This window comes from Anarhichas minor, unplaced genomic scaffold (assembly GCF_050575085.1).
Source record: "Anarhichas minor isolate MPS153535 unplaced genomic scaffold, ASM5057508v1 ptg000054l, whole genome shotgun sequence".
NCBI classification, from domain to species: domain Eukaryota; kingdom Metazoa; phylum Chordata; class Actinopteri; order Perciformes; family Anarhichadidae; genus Anarhichas; species Anarhichas minor.
In genome coordinates this window covers 1905416-1924644 of record NW_027466500.1, presented here as the reverse complement: position 1 = coordinate 1924644, position 19229 = coordinate 1905416, and the positions used below count along the sequence as shown (strand labels likewise).

Genomic DNA, 19229 nt, shown 5'->3' with positions numbered 1-19229 from the left:
AAAGTGGGATATGAAATATTAATAAATCATACATGTGAGAGGCAAGACTTGGTTGGACTGCTTTGAAATAATGTTTACTTTTTATTATTTATTGTGGGGCGTCTGAGGCTCAGGGGTTAGAGGTTATCCTCTAATCAGGGTTGGTGGTTCAATCCCAGACTCCCCCTGTCCACATGACAAAGTGTCCTCTGGCTTTGTAAATGCAGTCCATTAATTACTTATTCAACACAAATTAGCAATATCCTCATGGGGAAACTCTTGTTTCCTGGCCCCAACAATATGGTCCAAACATAGAAACAAGCAGCCCTGGAGATTTTTTGCTGAAGGACACTTTGGTGGGGACTTGGAGGCAGCACATAACTCTAATTGAAGGGCAGTGTCTCATCACTTACATAATAAAAAATATGTTCAAGGACACAAAGACAAGACAAGAGAAACAATTGTATTGCGAAATCAATGCATTTTTATTTTTTTATTTTTAGGATTTTTTATTTTTTTTAAAGACGTCTGAAACATTTGTGGTGGCATCATTGCTGCTATAGCCTCTAAAAGACCTTGAATAACCAAAGTGCTAGAATAGTTACATTTCAATGGCTTCACTCTTGTTAGTAAGAATTGTACATCAAAAAATCTGCTCAGGTGAAAACACATATCAAACAAAATTGACAGTTCAACCATATCAAAGGATCGTCTACCCCCTGATTGACACAGTAGTATAAGGGGATGTGGTACAGCACCCTACCTGACTTCCTTTATAATACCCCCCCCCCCCCCCCCCCACCCCAAAAAAAGTCACATGATTTTCATGTCCACAGCATAGACATCAGCATACTGAGCCATTGCATCAGTAGAACACCACACTTGAACTACATGGGCATCTAATGAAAACCAATACAAAGTTAATTCCTAATGTAAAGTAAAAATTTTCGACACTGCATATACAGACTCTCAAGCCTAAAGAGATCACACGGTTTCAGAGTTAAACACAATTTATTTAATGCTTAAATCAATGTTTTTGACCATTCAGTGTTTTTGTCATAGAATATGCTATTCAGAGCTACAATCAAATAATGTCTTTATGTGTCCTTAATGTGAGTAGGTTTTAAATTAAGGAAATACGTCACCAAAAAAAAATCTAAAATGAAATGCCCCCGTTTTCCTTTAATGCCACAGCAGCCGTTAGAAAACCAAATTGACACACTGCTAAAATGATTACAAACAGTCTAACAGTGTACAGAGACTCCTACATCTTATAGCCAATACGCACAATACAGTTATAATTTTACAGCGAGCCAGCCTACTAGCAGTACATTCCGATTACTTCGTTCTTGTAGCAGAAGCTGCCCTCCGGTTTTACACAGACAGACAAGACATCACGCCCTCAAGAAGCTATCAAACTCTTTTTTCATCCTCATCCCAACATGATAAAGGTTTTAATGGTAGTGTTTTTCCACTTTAAAGTATAAAATCGGTGACAAATGTTAGGGCTATATGTGTACACAGATAAAGGGGTTTATTTGTCATTTGAATACAGTGTTTGCAAACTTGTAAAAGTTGTACTTAAAATAATGTGAACAGCATGCATGAAAATATGAGTACTCTGAAAGGCTGCATTTTGTAGGATTAGATCCATTCCCACTTTGGGAATTAATGAAATTAGATTTTCTGGAAATTTCCTTTGTTAAAATCAAACTAGCTTTTTTTTGTTTCATGTACAAACATTATACCTGCTCTAATAGTTAATTATACAAGAACCTGTGAAGTTACACTCAAATCTTTAAAAGTGGAACCGTTTCGATAAGTTTTGAAAGCACTTGAAAAGGTTACTCTCCTCACTGCGTCCTCAACCACTAGCGTACGCTTTATTAAGAACTTTACACATTGTAATTTTATATACAGAAAACAGCTTTTGTGTTAGTATAAGTTTTAAAAAGGAAGAAAAAAAAATCCCAAAACAATTTACATCCTGACAACAATGGTTTTCAAGAAAAAACTATAAGGCGAGTGTTGAAGTTGGATCAGAAGTGTTCCATTAGATTTTTTGTTTGTTTGTGTTTTTGTGTCTACTTCATTCTTTCCACCCACCTCGTGGATTGAGCTCTTGTGCCATCTTTGGTCACAGTTACACCTGCGTGGTCGTCAGTAATGGAGTCTTTTATCGCTTTCACAACAAATGACGCTCCTCAAACAAAGCTCTGACAACACCAGTGGACCGATGGCACGTATCGTTTCACACAAAACAGGAAGCAGAATCATCGTCCACGGGGTCCACCACAGTCAGAAGGCCGGAAGCTCTCGGTCCTATCATTGACAGGAAGTGAGTTTCTCATGCTCATGCGTAAGACAGAAGGGTCAACTCCTCTCACGTGAAAAAACGTTTGTTTGAAGCAGATAGTTGCAGACTGGACCCTGAAGTCGTCACACTGAAGCTCTCTAGCCCTCTGAACTCTTATTCCCAGGAAACATCTGACTCTGTTCCTGTACCTCTGTAACACACAAGATAGTACATCACATATTGGAGCACACTATTTATAGATTACAATTGCCAGTAGTGATGCTGAATGCCATACATTTCCTAATATCTACAATTGTACATTGTTTTTAAATGAAATATTATCTTATTGTACATATTAAATTCAATTCAAAGGGTGTAACCTTTCTCTCATTTTTTCTACATCTTCTAATCCTTTGAATGACAACATGTTAACAAGACCTGATGGTCCGTGGGTTGGTATAGTGACCTCAGTTACCAAAGAAACCCTTTTCCAGGTGTCACAGTAGTGCCATATTATTTCTGAGTCAGTTTTGTACAGATGGAATGATTCACTGCAAACACAACACACGGGTGAACAGCAGTAGGGATTAACAGTCTGGCCAGTGGGATAACAAACTCTTTTTGGATGCTACAATGCTGTTGTGAGTTGGGGATTTAGCGGACAAAAACAGGCATGGAGGGTATCAGTGGGGCAATATAATGCTGAGGTGTGTACCGCCCGTCAGCCTGTTCCCTGTTCACACACACTCAGTGAACACGGAGAGCAGAAATGTTGCCAGGGGATAACCAGGCTCAGACATCAGTCAGCCTTTTTCCTTTTGAGTCTGTCGGACAGTGAGACAGAACCACTATCTGGGGAGGGGTAAATTAAAGGGATAGTTTGACATTTGGCTTTGTTAAGATCAATATCACTCTCAAGTCTGTGATCAGGTACAGAGCTGCTGCCAGGAGGTGATTAGCAAAGCATAAAGACTGGAGGCACAGGGAAACAGCTAGCTTGGCTCTGTCCAAAGTAAAGAAAATACAACTACCAGCATCTCTACAGCTAATTAACGCATTAACTTGATTGGTTAACATCATGGACATATTATAAGTACTGGATACCGGACCTCAAGATAGCGCCTACAAAAGTTTTCTAGCTTCCAGGTTTTACTTCCGGGGGTGTGCGGTCCACTGAATATGCTCAGTAGTGTTTCTCCTGCCGGGCCCCGCACGCAAACTGTTGCTCTGTTACATTGTAATGACGTCACAGATGTTTAAATTGCTTTTCTCGGCTTAAGGAAGGTTTAACAAATTTAAAACCTCATAAAATATTCATAATAAAAATAGATTTTTCGATGCAATACCGCGAGTGGCCACGGGGCATAATTGGAAGCAACGGCCTGATTGTGTTACGGCACTGTACCTGGTAGAGCACAACCATCCCTATGAGTGTAGCTTTTTGTCCCCTGATCTTCTGTCATCCTTTCGTCTGCTATTCCTTGACCCTTCTCCCTGCTAGAAAACACAAACACACGCAGAAATATAGTTGAGACGTGGCATTCTTATCATCCGATAGGAGGAAAGCAACCCAACACACAAACCTGGAACACAAAACTGAGACAAAGGAGAAAGCAAAACTCCACACACTGTAGGAAAAGCAATCCGAAACTTGTTGGTAGTAGCTTAATTGTTAGGAATATTATCAGGACCCAAACCACACAGCAACCAGATTGATCTGGAGGAAGACAGGTTATATATTATTGTGGAAAGAGTTAGAAACAAAAGAGGCAGATAGTATTTTCACAGCAGAGTCACGGCACTCATTAGTCATATTGTTGACTAATCGGCTAAACACTTTAAAACACCATTAAAACCACAGTCAGAAGCAGAGGCAGCATCCACTTTGTAATGCAAACACAATGGACACCACACACAGTGTCAAAACACAACATGCAAGAATGCACTTCAAATGGCTGCATTTACATTTTTTTGCTCAGAAGAGAGATCATGAGAACAGTTATCCTGAACCAGTTAATCCTGTGTTAATTAAAATTCCACCTGCACCGCTGGAGGAAAACATGATCACATCTAACTGATCCTCTGTTTGACTTTATTGTTCGACTTAAAGTTGCACTCAAACAGCAGTGACACTGTGCTTTTTTAAGAGACAGTATTTCTTTCTCAACCTCTTTAACCCAAATGTCCCTTTTAACAACCCCCCTAAAGAAGCTTTAAAGTTAAGAAAGGTATTTTATTCACATGCGAGACAATTTCCCACAGTACATGTATTCTGTATCTGCTTGTTCCAGCACTTCGGTGAAGCTATATGCAGCTCACATTGAGGGAAATATTGTGAAAAAATATGTTTTTGTGTCATTTTATCTCAATTTCTATCTGATTCATTACATATTTCCAATTGTTCTTTTCTGTTACAGCCCCAGTTTGTGGTTTAGGCGGTTTAAATTGTATTTTTTTAACATTTAGTCTTGCCCAGTGAAGCTTTAAGTTAAGCCTAACTTTTGTATTATCTGTTAACCTTCCACTGGTTATGTTCTCCTAACTCCTCATCCAGCTAACCCATCCAGATTAGAGCGTGAACCCAGGAACACAGTTAAAGGGTATCCTTCATGCCAACCTCTGACCCTTCTTCCTGCAGAGGGGGACTGTGCTGAAGGTCTCGGTCCCACCTGTCACCTCCTTGGTTTTCTGGTGTGGGAGTAGAAACCCGCCGAATAACCTTCCTGATTACCTGCCCGTGCAAGAAGGATGTCAACAAAAAGAAAAAGAAAAGATCTGATGGAGTCTGCTTTTATAAAAACAAACTCTCCCTGTGATGGTTTCTTTCAGAGCTGAATGAGAAACGGATTAGTGATATAAGTTATACGTTACTTTTCTACTGACGAGGTTACCATCGTGGTCCATATAGTGTTCCTCGGTCACAGACTCGCCTGGGACATTCTTTGCTTGTTCTCCCTGCAAGCGTTTGTGGTTAGCACATGAATAAAAGCTCAGAAATGGCCGATTCAAACGTGATAAAACAATCCTTCACCATCACCACACCGAAACATCACCTCAAGAGACAACCTCCGTGTCAGAAAGAAGCTGAGAACTACGTTAGTTTTCAACCAGCCAATCTAAACACCACGAGCTGTGACAGGTTGAATAGTCATGTACACAAACATGACTATCACAACATCTATAAACTATCAGTACAACCAAACAATACCACTACAATGCACACCAGACTGAGCGGTCTAAACCAAACCACACCAAAGCTCAGCCCCGCTTCTGCTCCAGGCTTTCGGGATACCTTTAAAATGAGACGGCGTCTGAAGATTCTGGTGGTTACAGTCTGTTCTTCCTCTGAACCGGAATCTACACTAAGCCGCTGCCGAGGAAGGGTTTATAAGATCATTACACAAACACATGGAGGGAGTCAAGACGAGGAAGCAGCAAGGAAATTAGTTAGTTGAGACTTTTTTGTTGATGTCCTTTATGTACTTCAACTCCACGGTTGACTGTATGAAAAAAAGAGAAACCTGGAATAAAACAGTGACGTTTTTGTTTCCTCAGCGCAACTCATACCACAGGTTTAGAGGCGTCTCCTGCAATAACAATATAATATAGTGCTTTGGCAGCTACAGATAACTATGTTCGACGCTGTCATAATGATTGTTTAGGGTATTTTCAATTGGTTAATTCTTATTACCTGGACTTTTTTCTCCGATACGAGTGCTCCCTCTTCCTTTCTGCCATTCGATGATCCCGATGAGCGGTCCTGAGGTGAGTGCTTTGAGTTGTTGCCGTTCTGTCGGGACCTCCCTGATTCGCCCCTAGACGAGGAAGTGATGGAGTCACTGGAGTTCTCTTGGCTGTTGGCGAAGAAGCGCAGAGTTAGGATTGTAGCAGGATAGCATGTTTAAGTACTTTATTCACATGCAAGACAATTTCACACGGTATATTTATTCTATATCTGCTTGTTCTATCACGTCGGTGAAGCGATATGCAGCTCACACTGAGTGAAATATTGTGAAAAAATATGTTTTTTGTGACTGAGAAGATGTCTGTAAAAGATGCACAAGTAAAAGCAGTAGATCTCAAATTCAAATTGACAAAAAATTGTTGTCAGGCTGGGAGGGATTCTGTTTGCCTCTAGTTGTTTAATACTTTTACCTTTCCCGCCTGTCGAGCCGGTCTGAGCTGACACTGCGGCCTGGCGTTGGTGGTTCCACATTGACGCTGGATGAATCACTGTGCCAACCTGAAAGTGAACACACTTCTTTTTCTGCCTGTTCAACCTGATCAAGAATCTCCTGAACACTGGCCTCGGTCATCTCTCTGTCCTCCTCCTTCTCCTCTGAGTCTTCTTCTTTCTCCACCTCCTCCAACAGAGAGGCCTCTTCTGTGATTTCTTTGTCTCTGTTTCCCTCCTCTTCTTCCTCACTGGATTCAGACTCACTGGGCTGACGTTCCCCAAGAGCCTCAACCCAGTCCTGAGGGGAGACGGGAGCAACGGCTTGCTCCTGGGCTGCCTGGTCCCCTTCTTTTGTCCCACAAATATCTCTTTCACTGCCACACAACCCTTCTTCATCTTTAAACTGCAGTTGTCCATCTGTGTCATCCTGGTAGACCCTTTCCCCACTGCCCCCATCAACCTTTTGAACCTCAGCGGTTTCATTTATACCCTCTTTGACAGCCTCTGCCTCTATTGTGGTACAACCTTTTTCCACTTCATGCCCAGTTTCTATAATATTATGCTGCTCCTCTGACAGATTCTGCGCCGCCTCCACCTCGCAGGCTGCCCCCTTATTCCCATCATTCATCACATCTTTCTCTTCCTCTGCAAAACCCTCCTTCTGTTCCTTCAAAATGTTATTCTCCTCTGCCAGTGTAGACCTATCTTTTGTTATCATCTCACATTTTCTTTCCACATTTTTAATCAAGTCCTGCTCTACCCACTTTTCCACAAATCCATTTCCCTTCGCTAATTCTGTTGCAACCATCTCAACAACCTTCTCCATTTCCTCTGTCACTTCCTTTTCACAACGTTTAAAACATAAATCCTCCTGGGATACATTGGGGGAACTCATCTGCACTCCGCCATGTCCCATTTGTGCTCTGTCGGGCGATGAAGGGGTTATTGATGATACTGATGAGAATGAAGGGGAAGATGTGGAGTAAGCCATGTCGATGTCTAACTCACACATCGCAGGGAGGGAGTGTGACTTGGGCTTGTGGCTAAGCTCCATTTCTTGAAAAGACCTGTCCTCCTCCTCGCTCAAAAGCAGCTGGTCGTTCAGAGCGATGTGGGGCTTTATGACCTTGGGAGGAACAGGATCAGGGAGTACAAAGACTGGGACAGACAGGGCCAGCTCACAGGGTCTGGGGGGGCTCCTAGGGGGGCCGTCCGGCTCTCTGCTACCTGGCTCTATCTCCGGGCTCCAGGGCAGGGGCTGAGGCTGGGACTCAGCCAGCAAAGGGGTGTCTGGTTCTGGGTAATGGTGGTGCTGGTCGTGGGCAAGGGAAGGGTTGGGGGTGACGGGGAGTTCGGGCTCCAAGAAGTTGGGGTTAGAGTGCAGTGCGGCGGGGGACTGCAGCTCCGCTAGAATGCTCTGATAATCTGTAGGTGACAGGATGACAAATGTAGAGACATACACACACCGAAGCATATCACAAAGGAAACACAACACACTGAAAAACACACACACCCCCTAACACACACACACGATATGACATGGACGATGGCACAGAGGCTGAAGTGTGAAGCATGTATCCAGACAACCACTAGCTGAGATGGTGATATGTCAGAAGCTATGGCAGTATGACAAACTATTATCAAACATACCCAGTAAAATGTAATAAATATATACAATACATTGTAATGTATATGTTTGAAAATGCTAATATTTAACACAAATTCAAATAACATTTAAGATATATAAAGAAATATATTCAAATTGACAGTAATCATAAAAGCAATGTCATGTTTATGAATAGTTGATTTTCAGATGTGGTGAGGTAAGACATTGAAAGTGGGAGACATTAGTCACGTAAGGCCTTATTAATCATGTAGTGTGGAATGTGATGAGTGTAAGATATTAATATTTGCCAGGGTGTTCTGTTACATCCTCACATGAGACAGTTGACAGATGAGAGATGTGAAAAGGAAGAGGTAAGAAGAAGGAACAAGATAAAGCATGCTAAAACAATATTTCCGCTGTGGAAGGGTCAATGGGCGTTCGAGGTGGAGGTGGGGAGATGGCCGGCACAAAACTACACTGGCAAGCAGGACAGGGAGACAAGTAGCGGAGAGGAGGGGAGGAAGGAGTGGGGCTTGGACAACGGGACCCAGAGGTAGAGACGAGAGGGAGAGTAGACAAGGAGAGAGGGGAGACAGGGCGAGAGGAGGAGGCCAGCTGGGTCACTAGAGACTCTTTACTTGGAGACGCGGTGACAGAAGGTGAGGCAAAGCCCGAGGGTGAGGAGGGGATGGGAGGAACAGGTGTGATGAGGGTGAGGTTGGCGGGTGTGGTTGCTGTTATAGAGGGTGCAGTAGTATGACAGGAGATGTCAGAGGTAGATCCGGATAATGTGAGAGAGAAGGCGTTTGGTTCAGCAACTGAAGGGTTTGGAGCCGGCGTGGTGAGTGAGGGGGAGGTTGGGACGGACGTGGGAGAGCACGGAACTGAAGAAGTAATGGGTGAGTTAGCAGCAGGTGAGGGAGATAAAGGTGAGGTGATGAGGGGGATTGGGGAGGACGGGCGGGGCGAGAAAGGGAAGGCAGGGGACTTACGGGGGTAAGTAGAGAGGCACTGAGAGATGAGGCATGGGGGAGGAGAGGAGAGGAAGTTGAACTTTGGTGGTTTGAATAGCGCCGGAGGTGCCAAGTCTTTGAGGGAAATGGAGGACTCGTAACTCAGAGAGCGGCGTGGGGAAAAGGGGCGGCAGTGAAGTGCTGCAGTGGGTGTAAGGGGAGTGGGTGGGGGGGTTGGGGTCGGCGATGGACAGAAGGGGCTGCGCGTCTGCAGGATGAAGGCAGCTTGAGTGCTTCTGGGGGTTAAGGGGATAATCACACAAACTAAAGGAAAGGAATAAGGCAGGATGTGTGCAGAAGAGACAAAAAGAGACAAAAAGTGAATTGGAGGAAGAGGGAAGAAGAACACATAAAAGATTGTTTAATGTGAAACATGCTTGCACAAGAAGACAATGAATGGTGTAATTCAAGGGTGTGTGGAGGAGGAGGCATATGAGGGATGGATAAGGGCAGGGCAGCACATGACTCTTAATTTGTTAAGAGCTGTTATGTGCTGTTATCAGCAGTAGATGCTGCTGTGGGTAGGTGACGGGGAGGAAGAGGAAGAGGAAGAGGAGGCAGTGTGGAGAGATTCTCTCATCTATCCAAGGAAGGCTCAGAGGAACTGGAGGAGAACTAGGAGAACTAAACTAAAGCAACAGAGAAAAGCAAACTCTACAAGGTTATATCATTTCTACTTAAGTCAGACGTAGTTGAAAAAAACATTTAAAGTCGTACGTAGTATGCAGCATGCACTTAGAATGAGATTTTAACAGTGGATATTGCTCATTTGTGACAACTGGAAACACAATTGTGATTTGAGGAGCATTCACCCTGAGCAAGACCTGATGGTGATTAATTCAACAGAAGCCAATTCAAATAAGTGCAAGTGCTAAAGCGCTATTAAAAGCATGGCTAGAAATTGAAATTGAAATTCAAAGTAGAATACCATAATAATTTCTATGGCAAGTAAAGTGAAAGCATGGCAATCGGGAATGCTTTTGGGGAACATTAGGAGCCAGTTGTCCAAACAAAATCCAAATCTGACTATTAATCAGCTTCCCTAGAGATTTGAACCAGAACTATAAATACGTCATCCATGCATTGGCACAACCAAAAAAAGGTAGCAGGGAGAGGTAAGAGGTCAGCTAGACGGAGCTAAACTTTACCATCAGCCTGATCCCGGAAAACAGCGTTATCATCGGCAAAACATCTCGTGCCTGAAATGTTACCATAGTCAAATATTGGGCCCTCCAGTAAAGTCACAATATCCATCCGATTGACTTTGGTCAGCACTGACGTTAAGGCATCCGCTGCGGAACAAAAAAAGACAAAAAGGTATTGAGTCACGTGAAAAAACAATGAAGCAAGGTTTGAAATTATGTGCAAAACTGCTTAGTCCAATGTAGCAATAAGCTTGTTCCAAAATGTAAGCATCTTGCCCGGGTTGATGCTTAAGGGTGTCTGAACAGATGACAGGTTTGAGATGAAAATATAGACAGAAAGACAGACAGTGAAGGTACTTTGACTAAGATGGACTACACAGATGCTTTTGAAAAAAGAAAAACTGTTTTAGTGAACTTTTTATCCATAAATCAAGAGAAGAAAGACTGAAGAGAGCGAGAAAGAAACACAGAAACGTTTTTTCAATTTAAAAAATAGTCTTACTTGTGGCGTTTCTTCCTTCCCGACTGACCCATTTCTTAAGTAGCATGAAGCTCTGGGCTGTCAGAGAGTTGGGGTTCTCTAGCCTGACGTGGTTGATCTCATCCACTGTGAAGTTCATCTCCCGAGCCATCTCTGTGACGAGACAAAGATAGTAACTCAGAAATATTTAAACTTTAATGTACATTTTATTTATATTGCAAACACTCAGACTTGCAGAAGGTAGCTTAGATAGCCAGCATATATATTCTTTGTAAGTTACTCTGTTAGCCTGAAGATGGCAGTAAATAACAGGGTTTGAGACTGCAGAAAGAAGGTAGAAAAAAAAGATGCAATGCAGAATGTTTGTCACCTGTCCAACTGAGTCCCAGGTGATCTGCCACGATAGCCATGCGCAAGTCTGTTCGCTCACAGGGACTCTGGGGACCTGAGAAGATAGAGGACAATGACTCATCAATAAGATTCACATTCTTCTCTCCCTATACACTTATGTTAGAGAGAAATAAACATGTACATAATTTTCCTTTTCTGGCCACTTGTTCATCAGAATTACCATTAAATAAGGTTGTGTTCAAAATAATTATATTAAAATGGGTTAGCATATTAGTGTTATATAGCTGTAATATAGGTTCAATTATTTCCCCAGGATGGCAAGAAAAGGATATTTCACACTAGAGACATTATGGGCAACTTAAATATGTTCATAGAGTAAGTGGTGCTCTGTGACTGTTTGTGGTATGTATCCTCTAAGCAGGCAGTAACTGTCATGAGAATCACACAAAACAAAGCATAACATGACTCAACAACAGACTCATTGCTTTACAAATCTAGGGTGGAAAGATCTATGTTAGAATCTAAAATGTCAACATGCGAAGACGCTTTTGTGTGTTCTTTGCCAACACTAGTCAGCTTAAATGACAATTGATAGTATGAGAAATTCTGTAAGAACAAACTACAACAATAATTTGGTAGGCACCCCGCACAGACAGACAGACAGACAGACAGACCAGGGAGTCAAAAAGGGACTGGTTGTGCCAGTGGACCAGTCACTACTACTGGCATGCTCAATCTACTTTACGGAGGTTTAAAATGGTTGAAAGAGGGGAACAGAGAAAAGAGAATCTTGCAACAAGGACAATACAGTACACAGTACATCAATGACAAAAAATAAATATAAATGACAGCTACTGTTCTGAAGAGAATATGTAAACACGCCACAGGCATTCCAGTCAATCCATTAAACGATCACAACGATGTCATGCAACTAAAAGTGAAATATATAAATATATAGATGTATTTTAAACATAGTGTGAAAGTTTTACAAACTAGGCTTGATCTCCGCGATGGGAGGCGTTCGAGACCCTGTGAGTCCCTGACTGCCCTCCTTCCCACCAGTCCGCCTACTCCTCCTGCTCCTCTCACTGCCGGAGGCCCTGTCCGTCGTCGCCACCTTTGCCCTTACGGACGCGGCCCCGGCCTCAGCCCTCGAACCTCTACCAGACCTGGATGAGCGGGAGGGCTGGGAGGGCTGGGAAGGCTGGGAGGCGTCCGACAGAGAGGTGCTCCGGGAGGTGCTGTCTTCCTCCGACTGCTCTGTCTGCGTCTTTTTCTCCTCGTCTGACAGGCGGTCCACCAACTTTAGCGTCTCCCCGCTAATGCCTTTAAAGTATTCGATCGTGCGCTTACAAACCTCACTAGGGTTCTCCTGTCTGTCCTGTCTACATGCTCCCTCACTTTTTACATTACTGACCTGATGTCTATCCTTCAATGGTAGCCTTGTGGGCAACTGTATGGCTGCTCTCCCTGTGTCCAATGCCCTCGTTGGCTGTGAGGTAACCCGAACTGAAATAAGTGAACTAGCTGTGGCAGCAGGGCTGCTCTTTTTAACATCCTTGATTGGTATTCTAGACCTGGGTTCTACTTTAGCTATGGCTGGCTTTCGTCTCTTCCTGACCTCAACCTTCACTGGTTGTTTGGGCTTCTGTTTGCCTATGGCTGTTCCCTGCGTGTGAAATGACCAACCTGATGCTTTAACTGGAAGCCGTGACTTGGGCTGCTTCACTTCACTTTCTTTTACAGTTTCACTTTTCTGCTCCTGCACACTGCTGCTGTGTACTTCCACTCTCTCTTCTACGTCCCTACAGCACAGTGTTTCTATCCTGCTAGCTTTTTGAAGAGTGGGCTCAGAGGAGGACTGCAAGTTAAACACCACACTACCACATTGAATGTAGTTGGCCTGAACACTGGAGGACTCAAGGTTATTGTTGTTGTTGCAGTTTTCAGAAGGGAAATCTCTTCTCTCTAAGTTGGGCTCAGTGTGTCTGCTAGACTGGCTCTCTGTACACTGACCCTCTATACTGATGTATTCTGGCACCATCTGACCCTCTGACATCTCAGCTTTACAATCGGTGAGATCCCCTGAGTCTTTTTTCACAGTTATAGAGGCAGCTATGCCCATCTTAATAGGAGTGCGTAATTTGGGATCAACCTTAGATGCTGTGATTGTGCATGAGGAGGCGGTCTCAGCTATGGCTTCACAGGTGGGGGCATCAGTACCGGTATAGCCAGTGTCACTGCCAGGCTGTGCAGTGCTGCATTTTGCTGTTGTTGTTGTTGCTGCTGGTGTTGTGCTGCTGTCTGTGGTAGTATCTATATCTACTGTGGCCCTCTCCCCTGACTGAGAGGAAATTACCCCCAGGATCTTGCCCCCTCTCCCTTTTTCCCCTGTTTTAGGGTCAGAGGAATGCTCACCAATCTGGAAAAACTGAAGCCTCTCTTCAACAAAGTCCCGCTTGCTCATGTCAATAGCACCACTGCGGGTCATCTCAAACATCTTCCCTTCGTGGAACGGGAAGGGGTTAGGCTCACTAGTCGGTGTGCTCTCATCAGTCGGTGTTCGAGCAGGGGTTGTGTCAGGTGTTGTAGCCTGTGATTTGTCATCCACCGACAAACCAAAGGGCTTGGGGTCCTCATCTTTTGTTTTGGACTCAAAAACTCCATCATTATCACCCCCTTTGGTTGACCAGGGGTCAAAGTCCAGGCCTTTGGTGGCAACAGTTTTAAAGGTTGAATTCAGCTCCTCTTCAAGTTGGTAGCCAAAGTAGTTTTCTGCTAAGGTCTGCCTTTCTGGATGTCTTCCTTCAAGGGTATAATCTTTCTCATCTCCACTGGCTGAGGATGTGTTGGTTTTAGTCTTTCCATTATCCCCCCCTTCCTCACATTTCTCTTCCTCTATCACTTCAAGCTTGGATTGAGTAAATGAGCGGTCGGTTGTTTTCCCATCATTGGACAGACTACATGTTTTAGGGTCCTCGCTCAGTCCGTCATCCTCATCCTGAAGGTCATACCCATCTAAAGAGTCGACTTCAGTAGCATCTGTGTCATGGGAGAACTCAGCAGTGCTTGCTATGGAGCAGTCAGTGATTGACTGGTCATTGCCATTTTGGTCAAAGTCAGCATCCTCCTCCTTTACGACACCATTGACCTCAGACTCCCTATCATTTCCGTTTTTCTGTGATTTTGTGGGCTGTTTCTCTCCCTCTTCCTTCATCTTGAAAGTGTACTTTTTGACAGGGATGGGATGGAAGACAGACTCATCATCACTGGAGTCGCTGTTATCAGCTCCAGGGGGAATAGGGGATGGAGGCTGGACCCTGATGATAGGCTCGGCTAAGAGGTGCCTATCATGCTCCTCTTGAAGGTTCACCTCTATCATGTCAGTCTCTGCCTCAGAAGAAGCACAAGAACCCCTTTTCTCAGGGTCAGACTGCTCTGCCTCTAAAGGAGGAGGAGGTGGAAACTCTATGTAAGCCACTCTTTTACCCCTTGACTTCTGTCTCTCTGTATCCTGTTTTCTACTGTGATTTTCTGAGGAAGCTGGCTTTGATTTTTCCTTCGAGGGCCCCTTGTAGATGAAGGTCTTCCCTTCTTCCTCCTCAGACTCCTCTGGGATAGGGCTTGGCATGCCAGGCATGAAGCCTATCACAGAGTCTGGTGTTCTTGAGGCCAGACTCACGTCCTCTGAGCTGGGAGTCTCGGGGGTAACAGGACTTTTACCAGAGCTGTCCAAGAAAGTTACTTGTTCTAGAGGGTCATCTTCTGGACTTCCTTGAGGAGATAGAGACTGCTTTTGCTTGACAGTGTAAAATCCACCCCTAGTCTCATGCACTGTCCTACTCTCATGGCTTACTATCTTTTTGTATGTTCCCAGCTGCCCCGAGGCGGTTTCTGTTTCATACTGCTTTCCTACTTGGATGCTAACATACACAGGTAAGGGTTTAATATCTTTGAAACCCTCTGTGACAACTGCAAGAGTTAAGTCATCCAAATACTCTACTTGGTCACTATCAACACCGTTGCACACAACATTCGACAGGCTACCGTCTGATGAGTCTGTTGATTTTCCTAGTGATGATCCACGAGTAGACTTGTTGGAGTCAGAGCTACTGTGTAACCGATTTCTAGCTAAAGTAGGTATATGAGACCCTGCCCTCTCATGGGGTTCAACAGAGGCTTCTGATTTTAAAATGGTGGATTTGGGATTTTCGGAGAAATTAGATGGCTTTCTTATAGGAATTTGTGATTCCGAGTTTTTTTTTAGACTATCATTGCTATTTGGACTTTCTCGGACAACGAATTCTGTGTAGATTATTTTCTTGGTGGTTTCTTGTCTTTGTGAATCACTATTATTGCCATCTTTTATAGAATCATGGATAGAAGACTGAGATAATTTGGGAGATTGGGGTTTATAGTTCCCGTAGTCTTGGCTCTCCCATGTTTTGAATACCTTTTTCTCTTCCTGATCTTTTCCACTGGTCTCATGCTTGGGTGAGAACTTGTTTGATTCACTATCTAGACGTTTTCTCTGTATTCCCGGACTGTCTGGTGTTTTTGGAATGTTTGGACCAGCGAACACTTGATACACAGGTAACTTACTTTCCTGGAGTTTCCTGATAGGAGGATTTGAATTTTGGCCACTCTGAGGACTCCTATCTTGCCTTTGAGCCTCTTGTTCAAACTTTAGCCTCACTGCACTGACTTTGGAGGAAGACATTTGAAAAGGTTTAGGGTTTTCACCTGTGCTCCCCTGTGATTTAGTATCTCCTTGTAGTCTTGGGTCTGATTCGCTGTACTGCAGCAATACTCTCCTCTCTGGACTGCTGGGCAAACTGGCACATTTCCTGTCACTGGAGCTGAACCTGTCTCTAAGCCTTTCTCTACTACACTCTTCCCCACTACCTCCATTCCTATAAGCTGACCTTTCTGGACTGCTGTGTGTAGAACTGGGCCCGGATCGTGATTCTCTGAAGTCTGGTCTTCGAGATTTCTTTTCTGGAGACGAGAGCTCATCATTGAGCTGTTCTGTTTTATCACGAAAGAATTGAGATACCTCACTGAGTTTTTCCTCTGCCTCCTTTACAGTCCTGTCCACTCTGTCCTCATACATAAGCTGTTCTCTCTCCTTACTCTGTGTGTCATCTGACACACGCATCCAAACTGATTGTTTTGGGCTACCAGGCTCAGACGAATACTGCAAAAGTGTCAGTTTGTCAAAGTTATCATCAACATTGGCCATTCTTCCAGATTTGTCAAACACATTTCTCGACGATCTAAAGACATACTCTGTCCTTGGTCCAACTGATCTACCCTCACTGTGACTGCTTCTGTCTGGTGAGTGGAAGCGAGACCTATCTCTCAGATATTCTTCTGTGTCAGAATGAGACTGGTCAAATTTCTCAGAGAGTAGCATTTTCTCCGCAAAATTATAAGATTCTCCCCTAAGCTCTGATGCTTCATCGTCATTGTACTCTACAGATTGCTGGCTAAGTAGCTTCAGTGTTTTGTAAGAGTCATCTGCCATGAGCTGGGCTGAACTAGGGCGACTGTCTTCCTCTTGTGACATGGGTGTGTTCACTCTGGGGGAGTCAAGGTACACTGGAAGTGATTCCTCAGGCTCATCCTCTTCCTGTCTAGTCCCTGGGTAGTAATACATTTCCTTCTCTGCATGGTTTTTTGTCTCTCTGATGATGACCTCTGTTGGTTCTGTTTTATTGCCTTTTTCAATGTGAACCTCAATTATTCTTTCAACCTTAGGTTTGGAGTTGATGTCCTCGAGGACTCTTTGTGATGCTTCCTCATTGCCAGACTTGTGTTCAAACAGTCCAGCCAGCTCTCTAGAAGGGTCTTTGCCTGACTGAAAAGCCTTCATTATATCATGCACAGACATAGTTTCCTCACACCTCTCCGATGATGCTTCTTTGCCAGGTGGTTTGTGGTACACCATCCTTGTGGTGGTAGTGATGTGAGTCTCCTCCTTTACCCTCATCCCTTTTCCCATTGGATCCTCATCAGGGCTGACCTTTATTGAATAGCATTTATTCTGATCTGGAGTTGATGTAGCTTGATGCCCTTTAGAATCTGAATCAATATATCTGACAGGATGTGCATCCTCCATTGCAGGTTGGTTGTTATCCTCTGGGGGCTCATAGCTCCTGATGACATGAACAACCTCAGTCCTAGTTTCAGTGATTACTGGGGGAACTGGGATATCCTGAAAAAGGGCCTTGGGGCCCATGCCCTCAGCACTCTGAGGAGCAGAGGGTGTCCTTTCACTCCGGGTCTCAAATCCACTGTCTGAGAGGGGGCTTTTATCCTGTTCATGTGAGATATCATCAGGGGAGTCGAGCACAGTGTCTGCACCAAAAAGCGCATCTGCTACTTTACTGATCTCTCTGTCTGAAGCTGATGAGCGCATGTTTGTTGGAGGCATTTTGAGCTTATGCTCCTGAACCGCTATTGTGGGTTTAAGGACACGTTTCTGCTTCTCCTTGCCCTCTCCTTCTCTCTTTCCCTCATCTGCTTTATGTTTTGTGTCATGCATTTTGGAGAAAGAGCTGCTCCCAACATCATTGGCCAGGTAGTCAACCACTTTGGAGAGATTGAAATCTCTATCTGGTATTGTTTTTGATTTTGCTTGAGGAACCACAGTCTCATATCTTGGTGGATAGCTCCAGTTGCTTGGTGGTTGTTCGACTTGTACTTTTGAAAAGTGTATGTCATCCAAAGAACCTCTTGCAAGGGAAACCCTACCATCCTTCCCAGCACCTTTGGTAAGGATTTCGCTCACTTTTACCAAATCTTGTTTTACTTTCTCCACAATTCTATATGGCTCCTCATCCTCTATCCTAGCCTCTTTTGAAGAATCAGACTGAAATCCTTTATTGGCTGTGGAATTTGGGTCCGTCTGCAAAATGGCTGACATTCGTATCAAGTCCTCTTTCATTTCGGCTACATCTTTCAGAATCTCTTGGCTGGAAGAAAGTGGTGATGTGGTGTTTGATTTGAGGCCAGCAGAAAAATGAGGCCCTTTGATTGGGGAGAGAGTTCTGGCAAAGGAAGACTGCATCTGAGCATTCACCTCAACGGGCACCGCCTTCCGCGGGGACAGAAGGGCAGCAGCTGGCTTGGACACCTCAGGTAACTTTTTAAATTGGGGCTCAGGCAGCACATTAATAACAGAGTACACCGGAACAGTCATTGTACTGGATGTTACAGCAGTGGTGGTGTTAGGAGGGGATCTCAGAGAGGCGTAAATGGAATTAGAAGCTGATGATCTAATGGACTGATATGAGGAGGATGCTGAAGAGGACAAGGACTTCAAGGTGCCATAGCCTGCAGAACAAGAATTGAATGTTTTTTCAACCTCATCAAAAGCTGCATTGACACTTGTAGTCGCAGCGTTGGTGGTTGCTTGTATTCTCTCTTGAAGACTGTTTGCGAGAAGAGATGTTGGGGATGAAGAGCGGTACTGTGTAGGCGACACAGTTCCATTGATCAGAGCTGCAGCACTTGGTGGGGTGTTTGATTTAAGTGGTGACGAAAGTGAGAACAGGTTTCTTGCAGGGCCAGTGATGTCTGAGGCAAAGGAACGCACAGAGGAGAGACCAGGGACTGTTTTTATGGGTGAGGAGGAAGATCCTGTGCCACAAGAGCTCCCCATTACGGTCTTGTATGGCAGGGGTGAACTGAACATACTCAGAGAAGATTTGGGAGAGGTTGGAGGGGTCATGCTTATCGATGTTCTCTCAAGAAGAGGGCTTCCTCCTCCAGAGACAGTTATGGGGGAGGTCCTAGCAGACAATGCTGCCAGTCCTTTCATGGATATAGTATCTGGGGTGCTTCTACCTGGTGAGGGCAGGTGACTGGGGCTGACCTGCACTGGGTACTGGGCTTGCTGGACTACAGTTTTTATAGGAGAGGAGATGGTTCTGTAAGATCGGATGGGAGAGGCCATGTCACTAACTGACTTTACGGAAGAGGCAGGTGATCCCGGGATGTTGGTCTTGATGGGGGAGGCAGAGTTGATGGACCAGACAGACTTTAATGGAGAGGCAGAGGGCGTGTTGGATGACGAACTGGAGAGGGAGCCAAACCCAGACTTGGCTTGGCCAGGGACGGCGACAGGAATAGGCGACCACGCCTGATAAGATCTCGTTGAAAAGACAGGTTTGTGAG

General features: G+C 44.3%; 2 protein-coding genes across 2 annotated transcripts in view; both read right to left on the bottom strand.

Moving 5' to 3' along the window:
- Window positions 1-440: 440 nt before the first annotated feature.
- The window catches only part of ank3a (ankyrin 3a), an 86511-nt gene continuing 67722 nt past the window's right edge, over window positions 441-19229 (bottom strand). The window contains exons 36-45 of the mRNA XM_076075821.1: window positions 11068-11142; window positions 10719-10850; window positions 10220-10363; window positions 6431-7877; window positions 5967-6129; window positions 5568-5645; window positions 5147-5230; window positions 4893-5006; window positions 3681-3772; window positions 441-2486 (exon numbers count right to left, since the gene is read on the bottom strand). Of these exons, the coding sequence (XP_075931936.1) occupies window positions 3701-3772; window positions 4893-5006; window positions 5147-5230; window positions 5568-5645; window positions 5967-6129; window positions 6431-7877; window positions 10220-10363; window positions 10719-10850; window positions 11068-11142 (2309 nt within the window). The 3' untranslated portion in view covers window positions 441-2486; window positions 3681-3700. The remainder of the gene's footprint in view (window positions 2487-3680; window positions 3773-4892; window positions 5007-5146; window positions 5231-5567; window positions 5646-5966; window positions 6130-6430; window positions 7878-10219; window positions 10364-10718; window positions 10851-11067; window positions 11143-19229) is intronic.
- Window positions 7886-9423, bottom strand: LOC142931749 (uncharacterized; the record flags this gene model as incomplete). Its single annotated transcript, XM_076075823.1, has 1 exon — window positions 7886-9423. A coding segment is annotated over one exon (966 nt), but the record flags the coding sequence as incomplete, so codon positions are not given.